Here is a 17,973-nt window from a genome sequence, read left to right on the forward strand (position 1 = left end):
AGTATTATAATTATCAATCATTGAGCTCTTCAGATGACTATTACATTATTAAAATAAAAATATAATACTTTGCTGAAATAATAATTATCAAATTCTTTAAAGAATATTAAATTATATATAAGCAAGGTTATCATTTTTTTTTTCATATATATAAGAATATAATTACCTTGCTTATATATGAAACAATAACTGATAAATAGAATATGTCATTCTATTTTTAGAATATGTTATTTTCAACTTGATACTAAAGTTTAAAATGTTTTTTTTTCTGCGTATGGCAACAGTTTCCTTACAGTTATGACGACGCATACATACGAATGCGCGAATTGATGTAGCGCGCGATAAATGCTTCGACCGCGCGTAAGTGTTAGGTTAGGTATCATCTCGCAGCGCGGTGTAACGCCGCTCTAGTAATTTCTGTGCCGGAGTAACGACGGGAATTAACATCGCTGTTATGTTTGCCCCGATGTACATCTCTCTCTTTCTCTCTCTCCCTCACTCTTCTCTCGTGACTTCACCATTCCATTTCTATGGAAATTCACGTGTTTCACGTTCAGGATAGCGTTTCTCCGCGCGGAAACGGGCTCCACCGCATGGCGAGAACGGGTAGCCTAAGACGTCGAGCATATTTGCGCTTTTCCCGAGGAAATGGACGTCCTACGCCGCCGCGCCGCGCCGTCAGGATCGTAACGTGACGCGCGAAAGCTCTTCTCGCGCATTCACATGCGAGAGCGAGGTAAAAGGAAGGAAAAAAAAATACATCAACGGGGATGAGTTAGTTCTTAGCGTTTCGCTGGAAAAAAACACTCTCGAATGCGCACGTTATTACATCGAGCATCGAGACATTTATGCTTAAAAGAAGCTACGTGTCCGATAATAAAAGGAAAGATATTAGTTCATGCGCGTACAATTTTTTTTTTATAACTTAATAAATTTCTTCGCGCGTAGAGGGCGTGACGCTCCTTCTCGGGCGGAGCGGTCAAAATTCTGCCCGCGCCGCGGCCTTCCTGCTTTTTTTTTTTTTTCGATGCCACAATACAGAGCGTAATAACGGTTATTTATAGGCAGTAAACGGCGCGCGCTTCTTTTTTCTCTTCCCAGAAACTATCCTCCTTCTGTTCTCCCGTATTCCCGTTCTTCGAATCACGGCAGTGGTGGCCCTCGCGAGAAATCGCGATAACCGCGGAATTTAGTCGGCGATTTTGTTTCTTCTTTTCCCCTCTACAGCTGTCGTGATTCTTAAAACGAACGGGGAAGCGCGTACGGTTACGATCGCGGAACCGAATCATTCGCGGAACTAAAACGCCCTGGGAGATGGGAGTTTCGTCCTCGAAGCAGCGCGAGCGAGAATAAAAATTTGAATTCGTGGCGTAAAGCTCGAATGTGAAATTTACGTCAAAAATTTATCGCTTTTAATCGGCTCTCGACCTCGCATTTTAATTTGACAAAGTAATCTCTAAATTCGCTTTTTATTCGAGATTATTATATATACACCGTGTAAATTCAATAAAAAAAGTGAATTATAATTATATTTAAACTTTAAAATTTTTTTTATTTAAAATAAAAATTTATTAAATAACGCTCACTCCCCTGATACGCAGTAAAAAAAAAATATTAAGATAAATAAATATTGATAATAACATTAATAATTGCAATTATGCACCTATACCCGCGCTGACTCTCATTAGCCTTATTTTCAATTTTTATTGAAAAAAATAACATGTTAAAACCGGTTTTCTGTAAAATATTTTGTGCTGAATTCAAGATAGTACAGTATTAATTTAACGTAATGCTATTGTGTTCAAATATTTTGTGTTAAATGATATTATTGATATCATATTTTGCAACAACATGGAAAATGTCCAAAGTTAAGTTCAGACTAGGAAAACAAGTGAACAAATGCGAACAAACAATTTAACTTGGTATTACTAAAACGAAATATAACAAATCTGAAATATTATAAAACAGTAAAAAAATACTTTGTATTTGTGTTAAAACCCGTTCTTGTTCAAATTTTTGCGTTGAATTTTTAAGATAGCCCCCTTTAATTTAATATAATGTCAAATGGATATTATTGATATAACGAACTGATGCCATATTTCGCGAAAATGCGAAATATATCTGAAGTTAAATTCAGACTTGCAAGAAAACGAGAGCAAATAAACGCGAATGAATGAGTTGCTTTAACACGGCGTTATTAAAGTGGAGTACACAGAAAAAAAAAAAAAAAAAAGTTTCGCATTTGTGTTGAAATCAGTCCTTGTTAAAATTTTTATGTTGAATTTTTACCATGCCCGACTGCTAACACAATGTAATTGCATTATTTAAATACTTCATTAAACTGATATATTCATAACATTTCTTAAAATAATACAATTTATGAATAAAAGAACAAGTAACATAAAAATGTACAATAGCTTTGAAACATAATTTTGAAGATAAACAATTAAAATCTGTGTGTTAACATATTTATAAATGTTAATTTTACTGAATATAATACTTCCACATTTGTTCTATATGCTTCTAAATTAATTTCTAAATTGTGTTAAAGCGTTACATTTTCGTGTTAAATTTCACGTATTTCAACATTCGTGTTACTTTTTCTAACGTGCTTTCAGCTCATGTTAAATTAACGCAAAAACTTTGGTAAATTGTTTGGAACGTATATGTTAAAGTGAACACAAATTTTCCAACCGCGTAACTCAACAATTCGATGTAAACTTTAGTGAAGTCCTTTAAATTCGACTGATTATGTTTTACAATGATAAATTAAGAAAGTCCTTGTGTAAACGAGAAAACGTCGACAGTATTAATCTACGCCTCCGTAATTCGATGCCGAAGCGGGCGAGTGCGATTGACGGGCGAACGGGGAAAAGCAGGGAATGCAGAAATTGCACGTCTTGCCATCTTCCATACTGCGATGGCATACCGCGCCTCGATGGTGGTATCGTGGTTAATTGCGGCTGACAAAGAAATTCCCAGGCACAAACTCGTGATACGAAGAAGGAAATAATAGAGAGAACCATGGACGCGGCGAGAGATGAAGGAGTTAAGCGAACGAGGTGCTCTCGCCGAGGAAGACCCAGGATTATCGGCATGCAAAGACAATTTGCCTCGAATAATTGCGTCTCGTTGACTTTCCATCAGCAGTGCAATGTTGCATTAACGAGCAAAACTATCCCGGAGCTCCGATACGCAACTTTTTTCCATAACTTCGGATATTTTAAATGATATAGAATAAAAAAAATGTACAATTTAGTGATCTCTTTCTTCGTTCTTTGATAACGTTAGCTATCGCGTTAGCTATCAAGAGACATGGTGATGACTCGCACAAAATATGCCGAAATTGAGGATTTTGAATTTTTTCTACAAATTATTAATAAAATATAACGCTATGGATTTTAACATATTTACACAATAGATGAGAGACAATGCCTTGCAACTTTAGCAAATATCATTCAAGGAAAGTTTTTTAAAAGTCTTATTTGGCATATGAGTGAATTTGAAGTAGTATATTGCTTTGTCAATTTGTCAAAATAATATACTGCTTCAACAGACAATGTTAATTGTCGCGCATGAAAGAAGAAAATGACGATGAGACTGTCCTTGGCTAATGAACGGTATTCTTGAAGAGCTGTGTTTCGAAGATTTCGAAAATTCTAGCGAAACCGAAACAGTAAATTTCGGCCGCTAATTTGTGGTCCTCAAAATTCGAATCCAAATTATACAAAACAAATGCCACGGGATAAGACATTAATCTCAGAGCAATTCAAATTAAGTATAGGAATAGTTTTGAAAATATTCGAAATCAAAATAATAAAATGTCCAATATTATCCAAGCATAACAAACATAAAAAGAAAATTAAAACTTTGCTAATAGTGGGACATTAATTAAAATTAAATTAGTCAAAATGGTTCTCTAACCACTACATTAAAAATCTAATCCTTGTTGTTTAATTTATTTTGAAGGAGTAACCTAAAAAAAGTTTCTGCTGAACTTCTCGAAGACGGATGCAAATACAAAAAAAATATTGAGGATAAAAGTTGTTTTATCCTATATTCTGATTATTAATATCTTATTATTGTATAATTGGTAATTAAATTGTAAATGTAATTTTATATTATTAATTTTTCATATAATTTTATATTATTAGTATATTATAGTTTATATTTTTTTTTAGAGAGATTATATTTACTATATAAGTAATAGCACGATATGAATTATATAATAAAGGTTTTTTTTAACAGTTTAAATAAATATGGCATAGCGTGAAGACACTGACAAACGAGATTATTTGATTCAAAGAAATATGTTATTAGTAATACTATTCAAATAATCATTTTACATCAAGTAAAGTGATATTTACTTATTTGACATAAATAAATTATTTAAATATAATACTAATAACAGATTTTTATTTACATCAAGAAATCTTTTCTATCAAAGTAGCATTAGAGATGTGCAAATTAGGATTTTTTATACCGCATCAAATTAAATCAAATTTTATTCCTTGTTTGAATTAAATCGGCAAAATTTTATCTGAATCGAATTGAATCGAATCGTTGAAACATAACTTTTATAATTAACATAATTATTGTTAAGTTAAACATCAATATATAAATAATAACAAAAAATTTTATATTATACGAATAATATTGATTATATGTTATAAAGTCATTTTAAATATAATTTTATATTGTCAATATACACGATTCGCATTCGAACCTCTTAGATTGAAATTTTTCGAATAATTCGAATTCGAATCACAGAGATTCAAACTCGAATCGAATCTTACCTGATTCGGTTCGATTCAATTCGTATTCGAATAGTTCGTATGTCTATGCAGTGTATAGTTCAATTTATAGTTTCCATTTTGTTCAATTTTCATACATCACGTGTAAAGAGCGTTAAAATTTACGAAGTATGAGATCCGTAGGATCTTTCTGTCGACACGCATGTGTGAGAACACATGATAGGTATGACAGGTTCCATACCGGGGATTCACGAGTTCATATCGGTAAGACAGACGTTTACCAAGCGATCACGCAAGAGCGATTTGCGCACGAAACGTGGAACGAATCTAATGCCGCGAGGGAACAAGTCGATACCGAAGATATCGATAATCGTTTCATCGGGAAGGGATTGTTGCGGCTTACCTTATTCGCTAGGTCCAGCATGTTTCCTGTTCCGCCGGCGGCTGCCTCCACTAGTTTCTGAAGACTATGGGGTTCCGGCGACAAATCACGGGCACCGCTATCGAACTCCCAACTTTCATGCCGTCCCGACACAGTGCCTGAAATAGAAGTTATGAGTATGCATTAGTACCGGCACTCGTTTAAAGGAAAATCGAGCGGGGAAAGAATGAGTAAACGCGACCCAAGTTTAAGGTGTATTCCAGTCTAGAGCACGGAAAAGTCTGCCTATTTCTGGGAATATTTTTGAAGAAAATTACCGCACATATGAGGAGCAGATTTCCAAAATCTGTTTTGTTCAAAATTTCATTTTTAGAGATTTTTTATTTTTTTTAGTAAAGATAAAACTAAAGGAAATTGATTTTTGACATCGCATCATTTTTTTCACATCCTACTAATTTGCATATTGTTATTTTCTGTGAAGTGCGTTTTCTTTATAGTTTTTTGAAAATTATAAATTTTGGACAAAACACATTTTAAAAGTCTGCAACTTATATGTTTCTTAAAAAAATTAGTATCAAATAGTTATTAAAAACTAGTATTAAATCATGTGACTTAAAAAAAAATTTGTATCAAGTTAAAATAAAAATTAATAAACACTTAGCTATACTAACATTTGTAGACGTTTATTAAATATGTACAAAAATCGAAGAATAGTTCAAAGATCGATAGTCCTGTAACTTTTTTTTATCAAAGAATGTACAAATAAGAATATAAAGTCTTGTTTAAAGAGTTTGAGTCTTAAATTCCAGCAAAATATTATATTTTTATTTCAGCATTAATATAATTACAATATTATTATAATATATCTAGACAGCACAATATAATTGTTAAATTAGTATTTAACTCATTTATGCAAAAACATTAGTAAAGAAAACAAAGGCCTGAGATGAGCAATAATCAAGAACGTTATTTAAAAATAAATAAATTTATTTTAAAAATTTTCTTTGAATTTGTCTGTTGGCTGACGAAATTAAAAGGCTGACGAAGATTCTGTGATTCAAAACTGGTTCGCTCAATTACAAAGATTAAACATTTTTAGGTAACATATTGATTATTGCTCTCGGGCTCTTATTTCCTTTATTAATGTTTTCACTATATGATTTCTTTGATAATAAATAATCCAATATTAAAAAATAATTCTTTATTTGAAACTATTATTATTTTATTCCTCTTAACTCATGATAATTATTAGTGAATAAAGATGAATTATATTATTTTTCTTGATGAAACTACACAATTCTACACATGTAGGCAAGTTATCTGTTTAAGATTATCAAATTCTTTAAAGATTTTATATTCTTACTTATCGTATACGAGATAATAATTGTTAAGCAGCATATATTAATTTTAACTTGACACTAATTTTTTTTTCTGCATAACACTTGTAATTGTTTCTTTCTACGACCGGGTTATCGTTCAATGATAATTTACAGTTGACAGCGAATGGGGCGAGAAACGAAAAGGCGGACGGTAAAATATGCAATATCCCAAAAGTCGTCATTTCCAATTCGTTCATCGATCTCGCGTATCGTATCCAGTTGCATACAGCCCGCTCGATCGTGATATTACAAACGCTTTGCTGCAGTATTTCCGCGGTCGTCCTGTATTCATTGTTCCATCAATCATCAATTTCGCGCGGATAGCTCGCGCTCCATTTCCACGCGACACGTAATACGCTAGAACGCGATACATTGTCGGACGCACGTTGTTTCACAACATCCTTCGCGTTTCGTCGAACAAACGTCGTCTGTGTTTTCTGAATCGGCGTACGAGGAAACGATATTCTCCTCGGCCAAGGTGATTTATCGTCGCGAAGGCGACGGAAGCAGGGATCTGTTCGGGAAAATTCGAACGATTTGTACGACTCTTACCGAGGCTGTTGTCGCTGCTGGTAGGCAGGTATTCCGGCGTGTGGGTGTGATGCGGACTGCTTCGCCGTTTGCCGGCCCTGAGCGCCTCGATTTCCGGTCGTAGGGCCAGACGCCGCCTAAGGAACTCTTGATAGGAAATGCGACCGTGCTCGTCCGCGCCCAATTCCCTCATCAATTCCTCCACCGAATTCTCGAGGTTCAATTCCCGACACACCGTCAATAGGTCCTGGCTGAAAATTCAGAAAGCGGAAGGACACCGTTAGGGACCGTCGAAACACTTTGTCGGACGTCTCGGGAACATGAAAGAAGTCTCGGAAATAGAATAAAAATATCAAACTCAAACTAATATTATTCTACATGGAAAAAAGTAGCTGGCGTAGCTAAAAATTGCGTATGGTAATTAAATAACAGCTGTAATATATGGACAGCTAATATCTCATCTGTGACATCTATATTATTTAATTGAAAGAGTTTCAACTAAATTAAGCTATCTGATACACAAGTTTAGCTACAGAATATATTTGGGATATCCAAAATATACTTTGTAACTAAAAGTGTATTCCAGGTGACTATATTAATTATCAAGTGTATATTTCTAACATATCGCTTAATTCCGATAACTACTTTTATGCTGCTTTATGCGATGTGATTTTAATAGACATGCACGCTTTGTTACTTTATTTATGTATTAGGACAACAGTAAACCGTTTTGCTGTAGTCTATAAATTTATCGTTGCGATAGTAAATATAGCTTTAACAAACATTGATTAGTCATGGCAGTAAAATTTTATTTTACGTACATGTACTTAACAAACATTGTCTCATATATGGTATAAGCATACGAAGAAAACTTTCTTCTAAAATTTACCTTAAAAATCGTGGTAGTTGTAGGATAACACAAACTTTGAAGAATTTTATTATTTTAGTTAAAAAACTTTCTTAAAAAATAGTACAAGATTTTTCAAAATTTATTTCGCATCATGATTTTGAGAATAAATTTTAAGAAAAAAATTTATTTAAATTTTTCGTCAAATTTTACTAAAACTTTGTTAATTTTATTAAAAGTATAGTAATTTTTCAAAGTCATTATCCCTAGGCTATCGTAATTTTGAAAGTAAATTTTAAGAAAAAATGCTTTCCGTCCATTAAAAACGCTCTTAGTAAGATTACCAAACGTTGAATGACATATTGTCAATTAAATATTTAATTTAACTAAAAATAATTTTACATTTTTAAATATTTAACAAGTATAACCAAATTTGGTGATTCTAAATATTTAGAAAAGTAAAATTATTTTAGTTATACTAACTAAACGTTTAATTCGCTTTATTTCGGTCAATATTTGGTAGCTATTACCAAACTCTTTTTTTTTAGTGTGTACATGTAAGAATATAAAATTTTCTTTAAAGAATTTAATAATCTTATTCAACAAGATACTTTCTTGTTAAAAATTTGTATTAAAATTTTTATACAAATTTTTAGAAACTATAAAAAATTTTTTTTATATATGTAAACGATGAAACATTTTTAAGATTCACATAAAAATCATACACATAAAAAAATCCTAAAAAGTTATAAAATTACATAAAAATTCTACAAAATTCTAAAATTTACATAAAAATGTATAAGAAAAAATTTTTACTAGAATTAACAAAAGGAAAAATTTTTCTTAGCATTTTTATGTAAATTTCGGACTTTTTCAGAATTTCTGTATAATTTTTTAGGAAATTTTTCAAATTTTTATAAAAATCTTAAAATATTTCTAAATTGACGCATATGTATAAAAAATTCTAATAAAAGATGCATACTTTCTCAGTAGTTTAGAAAAGTGTTTCAATTCGTATAAAAATTCTGAGAAAAATTTTCACCAATCAGAGCTTATAATTTTCTTTTTAACATCCATAATAGTCATGTAAACAACAAAATATGTTTGCTTTTATAACAGAATTAAAAAAATTTTAATTCTTGATTTAAAGGTATTGCTATCTTCTCTCCAATATTTTTTCAATCCATAAACATTGTTATTGAATATAATTCTATCTTCGAAAATATATATTTCTTGATGAACATGATACAAAATTTTTCATGTAAGCAAGTTACATCTGTTTTACACATATAATCTCATTTCAACATTTAGAATTTTGAAAATAAAAATATTCTTCAAACAAGAAATGTTTTTTTTTCTGTGCATACATGCGCAAGCGCGATCGGCGCAAATCGGCAGTAAAGATGCATTTCAATTCAAGAATCGCGAGTGACGCGCCGCATTTAAAGGAAACTTGGATTTGTCAGGGAGAAATTTCTCGTGTCGATCAGCAGTTCCGACCACTTAACGCAAATCGCAAATAATAAATCGCCGGTCGTATCGCATATTAAGCGGAATGTGTATTATGAAGACTAAGTACTCTCTTTCTATGAATAATTCATCTCGTGAATAATTCATGGGTCAGACGGAGGCACAACGCGGAAGATGAGGCACGAAACAGTTAAAAGTAGAAAGGCGCGTTCGTCGCTCGACGACCCGAACCGTCCGTGTCCGTCCTATCGATAGCTTATACACATCCGAAGGAGAGTATTTAATAATCCATTATGGAGATGAGATCAACGCCGGAGACTTTTTCCCCGACCCGGTCCGGTTCAACAATGTCGGGTCGATCGAGATGTGTATACACAGCAAACGGATTTACAACGAGATCGCTCTATCCCGCGGATCTGCTCTAAGACGCCCTCTCATTTTAACGATACCGTCGAGATTCATTTAATTAAAAGGGACGGCTACGGCGCGCCGGCGCTTGTCATATCATCTCCGTACGGTCGCGCTCCTCTTCCGTCCATTACGATGCTCAAATAATTGTCTAAGTGGCTGGAAGGAGAGAGATGAGAGAGAGAGAGAGAGAGAGAGAGAGAGAGAGAGAGAGAGCACATCCGTCACTCTTGATTATCGGTCGCGACGGCGACACCGCGACTCGATGAGGAGCGATTCTCGCGCGATGGGCGCGTCACGAGAGTACCAACGCCGGCTGAGAATCGCGCGCGACGCGGACCGTCGCTATTCTCCAGCGAGCCAGGTCGACAGGACAACATTAAAGATGCATCAGTTACAGCCGTCTGCCACGTAAATGTCCCCGGAAAATCGTTAAACCGGCAAGCCGGCCTCGTCCTTTCGCGATTTCGTCGTGCGGAAATTTCCAGTGGAAGCTGCGACGCGGTCGTTGCGTTAAACGTCGCAATTCGAGAAATTATGGATTTATAAATATTATCCCGGACACAATCCAGATAATCTGGAGACCAAGAGGATGTAATAAATCCCGGTTTGAGAAAAATCTACACGAAAGAAAGAACATTCTTGTTTTAAAAATATTTTTATTTTGTTAAATATTGAAATAATATATCTATAATTTTTACATAGCGTTTTGACTTACTTAACCTAATTGTTTTTATAATTTCATAAAAAAAATATATCCTCACATTATTCAATAATAATTTCAAGTTGAATGAAGAAAGTAGAAGATAGAGCAAGACAGAGGATGGTTAAGGTTCGATGATGAATAGCTAGACTTTCATCAATGAATCATCTTAACTCCTTAAGTATTCGTTGGAAATCAACGTTTTATTATCGTTAAATAAAATCTTTAAAGACTTATAAACTTTATTTAAAAAAAAAAAAAGAAAAAAAAGCATTTCCCATCATCTTGCCGTACAGGTGAAGTAAGACGGGATATCCCCGTAGGCAAAATGGGATGCGCTTTAAAAATACATTACAGTTTAATACTAATGTTATAAGTGAAAAAATGAGATAAAGTCATAAGAAAATTGCATAAAATTTATAAATTATAGTCTAACTCAATAACACAACTGCCTGCTTGGCTGGCTCGTGGGTTACTTTCAACGACCGAGGAGCCACATCTAACACATATGTTCGATTGGGATTCCGTCATTCAAATCGCGCGATATTCCGTCTTTCTTGCCAACTTGTCTTGTTCCAACTTCCCCTATCGGATAAAAAATAATATCTTTAAACCAAGAGAAGAATAAGAATTTTTTGATACCATTAATATCAAAGCAATCACTATAATTTAATATTGTTAGATCTGTGCATAAATTCCTGGAGCCATGTTTCAGATGGCGCTGAAATCTAGATGCAAAATCTTTTCAACTAATTTAGTTTTTACATTAATACCGTTGGTTAGCCTGCGTTTGAGCCTACATATGATAGTTTATATTTGTTTACTTAAACACATTTTTAATTTGATCGAAAATAGAGATTGAAAAAGTGCCAATCCTATTTTGAAGACTTCGAAATGGAAAATTCGACGTTGATGACAAATCTCGCCTGAGAACTACCTCAGGGGATGAAAGACCAGCACTTGGAAGCTCTACACGTCGAAGGAGCAGTTCAATCGTCCGTAGAGCTAGAGAAACAACCTGCCGCTAATCACACAACTGTACTTTCATTACATACATTAAGGAAAGATTCAGAAAAAAGAGAAGTGGGTTCCATATCAACTATCCAAAAGAGTTACTGCTCAACACCTATATCTCACTGTTTGCTTGACAAAAAGTTTTCTATTGGAAATAGTAACTGGAAATGAGAAATGGATATATTATACGATCAACGCAAAAAGGAATGGTTAGATCCAGGACAACCTTCCACTTCGATATCAAAGTGCAACATTCAGGGGACAAGATTCTTTTTTGTATCTGATCAGAAGGGTTTAGAAAAACTCTATTACGAGTTGTTCAAACCTGGTGAAACATTTAATGCAGAGCGCTACAGCCAATTGTACCGGTTAAACGAAGAAATTCGCAGAAAAAGGTCATGGACAGGGAAAGGAAATAAAAAAGTTCTTTTTTTTCCATGCACAACGCTCGGCGGTTGTTTCCGCGACTAAGGACACCTTGCTGGAACCTGAATGTAAAATCCTATTACACTCTCATTGTATATCTTAGATCTTGCTCTTTTCAAGTTTTATCTATTTCGGTCGATGCGGAACCATCTCTCTGACGTGCGATTTAAAAATAAGGTTGGAGCACGAAAATGAATCGACGAATTTTTCATATCAGATCTATCATTCTTCAATAGAAGAATCCATTTGTTGTTTAAAAAAACGTCTAAAGTTGGAGCAAGTTTATATTTTACTCTGGCATATTACAACATAAAATCAATTACTTTGTTTTCAAGATATTCAACTGTCTCACAACAAAAAATCTTTCCTATCTCGGAAACTATATTTAGATTCATGTTTACATGAATTTTTTAAATGTTTGGTCGATAAAAATACATCCCTAAAATATATGACACTGATTCATTTACCTGCATGTAAAAATAATTTATATTAAAACATAATATAATCATGATAATATATGAAATATAATTATAAAAATTATATTCTTGTTTTTTACATAAAATAATGATTATTAAATAGAATATATTAGTTTCAGTTACTAATGTTTATACTAATGTTTCTTCTTTGTACCTGGATACCAGTTATCAAAGATTGTAAATTATGGTAAATTTTTTTATTCAAATTGTACTATGCAAACATCGTTAAAATTGTTAAGGACTGAACTCCCGCACCTCTGACGGATGACTAATTGTAAGTACCTATTAGTTATCATCGACCTTTTTTTATTTTTCCCACGGACAGAGCTGCGGGTACCGAACGCTCTTCCGCGAAACGCGCGTGCAACCATCGGGGCCACGATTCTGAGGGTGCGCATCCGTCTCTATCTCTCATCTCGCCGAAACAATGGTGTCGCCGGTTTAGGCAGGGTCGTTGCGAATTAAACGTCACGCATTAATTAGCGCGCGTCCCCTTCTGCGCGCCGGCGCGATTCCACGCGCGATATTAATGGATTACGAGTACGGCGTCGCCGTCGTCGTCGTTGGTAACGCGGGTCTGCTTCCGACAGCGCGAACGCTCGTCCCACCGCAACGCAGGAAAGCTTCATCGGAAGCTCGGACCGATACTCGCGGGCGTTGCACTCGAGCGAGTCCTACGCGCGTTCCACCGCGACGCCAATTGACGCACGGATCACGCTGACGAACGTCATCGACCGGACCGTTAGCTTTAATTCACGCCGGAGTCGTGCTCCACGCTCTGGAGTTCTTCAGATCCCGCATTATTACAATTTCTACTTCTTCTTATAAATAAAGGATACACGCACGATTGCGTAAGACGCGGTAAAAAAATCTGAAGGAAAGACGCCCGGCGACCTATCGGTGCAACTCAACGTTCTTTACTCGATGCAACGCGCACTTTCTAAATCAGAATTAATATGTTATTTACTGAAAGACAATAAACAGTCAGGTTTCAGTGTGATACTTAGGGTGAAGCCGCCTATTATGAGATACCTTTCTTTAAAGGTCTATAATTTATTTAATTTGATTACCATTAACTCCTATTTTTATATCCAAATTACAGTAAATATATTTAAGTTTCATCGCCAAAAGTTAGCAATCGATACTAGTTATACTTTGTTGTATATGAAATTTTGTATCAAAATTGCCGATTTTGCTAATTCAAAAAGAGGATTCCTAACATGAGACATAAAGGTTTTTTTATATGAGATGGATCTTATCGATCTTATCGATTTGGACCTTACTAAGTTCAAAGGTTCCACATTAGATTCCACACTCAAAATCTAGTTGACCAATCAAATGACTCTTTCGATACTCAAAAACTTTTGAACGTAGCATTTTTCTCTTCAAGATATTTCTCAGTGCTAATGCTGAAAGCCATAACTTTCAAGCCTCGTAATTCAAAAGTCCTCAATGAAAAACTTTATTATAGCACTTTGAAAAGTTCTCTATTAAATGGAGATTTTTGAGTGTCTCGTATTATGAGTGTCACGCTTTATGGTTTCACGATCATCAAATCTGATATTTATAATTAAGCAAATCATCACATTCTGTATTTTTCTATTAATACGATTTCACTCTATCACTACATGCAGAATTTATTATCAAAAGTTTGTTTATTTTATTATATAACAAGGTTTAAAGACTCATCTCAATAAATCTTAACAGCAACCAATTAAAAAAATTTTTTTTTCAATGATTGCTCGCATAATCCAATAATGTATTTTTTGTTAAATAGATTTCACCCCAAAAGTAATAAGTTTATGATAGTACCAACTACATGCGTTTATTGATGCAACAGAAACCTCGCTACTTTATTTTAGAAACCTATTCCACAATAGGCGGCTTTACCCTATAACCGTTACAATCAGTGATAGATGCAATGTCTTTCAATGATAATACCCTGATTTCGGTCAGTGAGAGTATCCTCTTCTTAATCGAATATCAGTGAATATCACTAATGATCATACAGTTTTGTAAATCCGTCAAAATTTCACTGATTTCGATTTAAAAGATAGCGAGGTATTCAAAGACACCATTTTCTAAATTTAAATCAGTGAAATCTTACTGATTTTCAGTCCTATACTCACAACTGTGATCATCAGACATTATTCAGTGTTTTTCAGCGATTCCGATTAAAAGGAAGATATTCTCACTGATCGGAATCAGTGCATCACCACCGGCAGTGTATACACCATTAATCGATACAGTTACAGGTTAGCCTCGGGCTACTCACTGTTTTTCAGTAAATAATACACTGATTCCGATTTGGAGAGTACATAAAGACCCTATAATCAGAGTCTGGCAATAACACAATCAGTATTGATTAATCCGTTGTTTTATCAATTCCCGAGAAAGAAAGAAAGAAAGAAAAAAAGAAACAAAGAGTTAGCGAATGAATAACCACTTTCAGAATTTTTACAAAATCGCTTTATGATCGTTGACTGAAAGGTCTCTAAGAGCGGTATTCACAGTCGAGACCTATTTCAAGACGCTCTTAAATAACGCTCTTAAATAATATAAGATACTAATATGGCTCTTGGATTGGTTGATGACATCTTAAGATAGTACTTAAATACGTGACTATGAATACCGGTCTTAAATAAAGTCTCACACACGCGTGAGGCGCCAGGATCATTCGTCGGCAGGTTCACTCGCGTTTATTAATAGACAGACAAGCAGAGAGAGAAAGAGAGAGAGAGAGAGAGAGAGAGAGAGAGAGAGTTTAGGGCGGGTCCGTATGCACCATCGTGACACTCGGCGGCGTCTGCGTCTATGTCGGGACAGTCTCTCCAGAGTTCTCGTCTCCCAAAGTTTGAGCGACTGCATCCTCCCTTGCTTCTCGAAGTTTCCTCTTCTCGCACGCGCCACCAACGACCGTTCACTTACGGTTCACTTTGAACTCGCGTCGCACGAGAAGTCGTGGCTGTGTGCGACGAGACACGCGTATCGACGCGGAATAAGCATCTATCTAGGGTTTCTAATCAAAGGACGCCGAGTCTTTGGAATCTCGAGAGCGCTTTAGAACACAATACCAGACTCTCGTTGCACAAAAATAGCGGAGAAAAACGGTTTTGCTCCGAAGTATCCGAAAGTTCGGCTGTAAATCTGAAAACAATTTTTCTCGAACTATCGAAATAATTATGCGGGACTCTCTCAAGCGTGATGCTGCAAAAAGTTTCAACCGTTCTAGCTTGAGCGCCCTACATAATTATCTTGAGGGTCCAATTATCTTCAGATCTGTACAAAGAGAAAATTTTCGCAAGTTTTACGTATCCTTAAAATCATGGAAGAATTCGCTGTAAAGAATTTAGCAAAATTTGTTACAATTTTATCAAATAATACAATTTTAAATAATAATAGATTTTAAATAATTTTGAACAATTTTAATAAAATGTACTACATATTAATAAAAAAATTCTTTCATGTTATCTCACAACTACCGTGATTTCGAGGCTAAATTCTAAGAGAAAATTCTCTCTCTCGTGTACCTAAATTTTTGGATACTTTAACAAAATCGTTCTCTCCGCGAAGAGAGAGAGAGAGAGAGAGAGAGAGAGAGAGAGAGAGAGAGAGAGAGAGAAAGTGGAACCGACGAATGTACAACTCGATATTTTTCTCGGCCGGAACTGTTGTAATTTCGGACTTTTTGCTCACAATCGACTCGAACGGATTTCTCGCGAAAGATCCTCGCGTTACGGGGAAACGAGGTAGCCGACGGACGTTTCTGCGAACGGAGAGCGGGTCGCGCGACGCCGACCGCGTGTCGAGTGCCACTGCCGCGACGACGGACGCGCGGATAAATGCATTCCGCGCTGCGGTTCGAGAGGTGAAACAAAAAAGCAGAGATGGGAGAAAAGGAATACTCTAGCCTATCTATATATCTCGTTCGTTGCCAACGCGAAAAACGAACGCAACTTAATCCACCGCGATGCGTCCTGTCGCTCGTTCCTACTCGTCCCGTCCCGTCCCGTCCCGTTCGCGGGCGCCGCATTTGCGGTTTTACACCAGCCACGTGAGTTTATTTTAAATGTACGAGCATATCCTCTTCCCCTCCCCGCCACGTCTCTCTTTCCCTATTTGCGAATGGCTTTTCTGCGCCAGGTGAAGAAATCGTTTGTACGCGACTCGGAATAAGCAGGGGAAATCACAGGAGCTTTTATCGAGGAGCTCACGCTCGCATCAACTCGGCCCTCCCAATTCAAAATTTAGTCCCGTTTCCCGAGGATTAAAGTCGCACGCTCACTATTATTCTCCCTCTTTCGTTTTTAATCTTTCATGGAAAAAGGGATTGAACGAGAGTAATTTTTGCATGGTCGAGCTGATACGTCGGATACCTTTTCAAATAATTATAGAATACGGGGTAATACGGTGTGTGGCAGTGACGTATAATTAATCAACGCGCACGGATCGTGTTCCCTATCGCAATGTATTAAATTATTCGAGCGTTATCTCGAAATAAATGAATACCCGAGCGCGGTTGCACGCGCGTCGACGTATTTACACGCGGCGGCAATTAAACGGCAGGTTCGCCGCGGGAGAGAGCGCGACGAATGCGCTACCACGTGGGAAACGATCGCGTTGTAATGCGTGGTTTGTCATTGGCGTGGGTGTGTTTGCCCGCTCGGCGAGAAAAGTGAATTTAACGGCTTGTTTAATTTCGAATTCGCGCCGTCGTCGTCCGTCCGCGCGCGCCAAGCGAGACGAGGCGTCGAGTCACACAAGCTGTCCTCCAAACACTTTGCGATCTCGTTAAACGTTGATCGCTTAAGAGCAGAAAAAGATTTTGGGCTTGTAGAAGTAGAGGGATGGGAAAGGTACACACGGAAAAATAGGGTAGACCGAGAGGCGAATCGGATCAATTTTTCTGCGAACCTTCTTCTTCAAACCTAATAAGTTTTATTGTATCCAAATAAATTTGTTATTCGGAATGGTCCAAACAAACCAATGTTTGAATCAATAAGTTCGAATTTGAAACAATATATATTTTCGTCTTAAATAAATCATTTGTTTGAGACAAAAGATACATTTTCAATATATTTCGCCATTTTCATATAAATAAATTATTTGTTTCATTATTTTTTCGTATACTTATTGCAATCAAATAATATATTATTTGGTTGAAAGATATTATTTTAAATAATAGTGTTATTTTTGTCAAATAATAAAGATTTTTTTTTAACGAAACACAATTTTTATTCAAGCAAATAATGTTTCGTATAAGCACATGTTATTTCAATGAAACAAATTTCAGTCAAATAAATAGGAATACTGAATTTAAAGAAACTTTGTTCTCTGTGTAGGTAAAAAATAATGAAAAAACTAAACTCGTTATTAAGTTTTATTATAAATTCTTAATTTTTGGCTTCAAGCTTTGTATAATAAAACATGTATTTTTTATTGCATAATGAAAAAATCAAGAAAAGGAAATTGTCCGATTCGCCTCAACATATGGGGCAAAGCGGATTATCAGTTTAAAAGAAATAAAATCTAAAAAAATAAAAATAAATGAACCGTCTGAAAGAGTCTGTTAAAATCCTTTCG

The 17,973-nt window shown here is 35.3% G+C and overlaps 1 protein-coding gene across 2 annotated transcripts in view; it reads right to left on the bottom strand.

Annotated features, from left to right (window-relative positions):
* The window catches only part of LOC105200127 (colorectal mutant cancer protein), a 101,034-nt gene that overhangs the window by 57,129 nt on the left and 25,932 nt on the right, over positions 1-17,973 (bottom strand). The window contains exons 1-3 of one of the 2 annotated variants that reach the window (XM_039448354.1): positions 15,176-15,273; positions 7,068-7,297; positions 5,158-5,294 (exon numbers count right to left, since the gene is read on the bottom strand). In XM_039448354.1, the coding sequence (XP_039304288.1) occupies positions 5,158-5,294; positions 7,068-7,297; positions 15,176-15,258 (450 nt within the window). In that variant the 5' untranslated portion in view covers positions 15,259-15,273. Of the gene's footprint in view, positions 1-5,157; positions 5,295-7,067; positions 7,298-15,175; positions 15,274-17,973 lie in introns of those variants that run through there. The other variant, XM_011167529.3, reaches the window with a different exon arrangement.

Source organism: Solenopsis invicta, chromosome 4, assembly GCF_016802725.1.
Source record: "Solenopsis invicta isolate M01_SB chromosome 4, UNIL_Sinv_3.0, whole genome shotgun sequence".
Classification (NCBI taxonomy): Eukaryota; Metazoa; Arthropoda; class Insecta; order Hymenoptera; family Formicidae; genus Solenopsis; species Solenopsis invicta.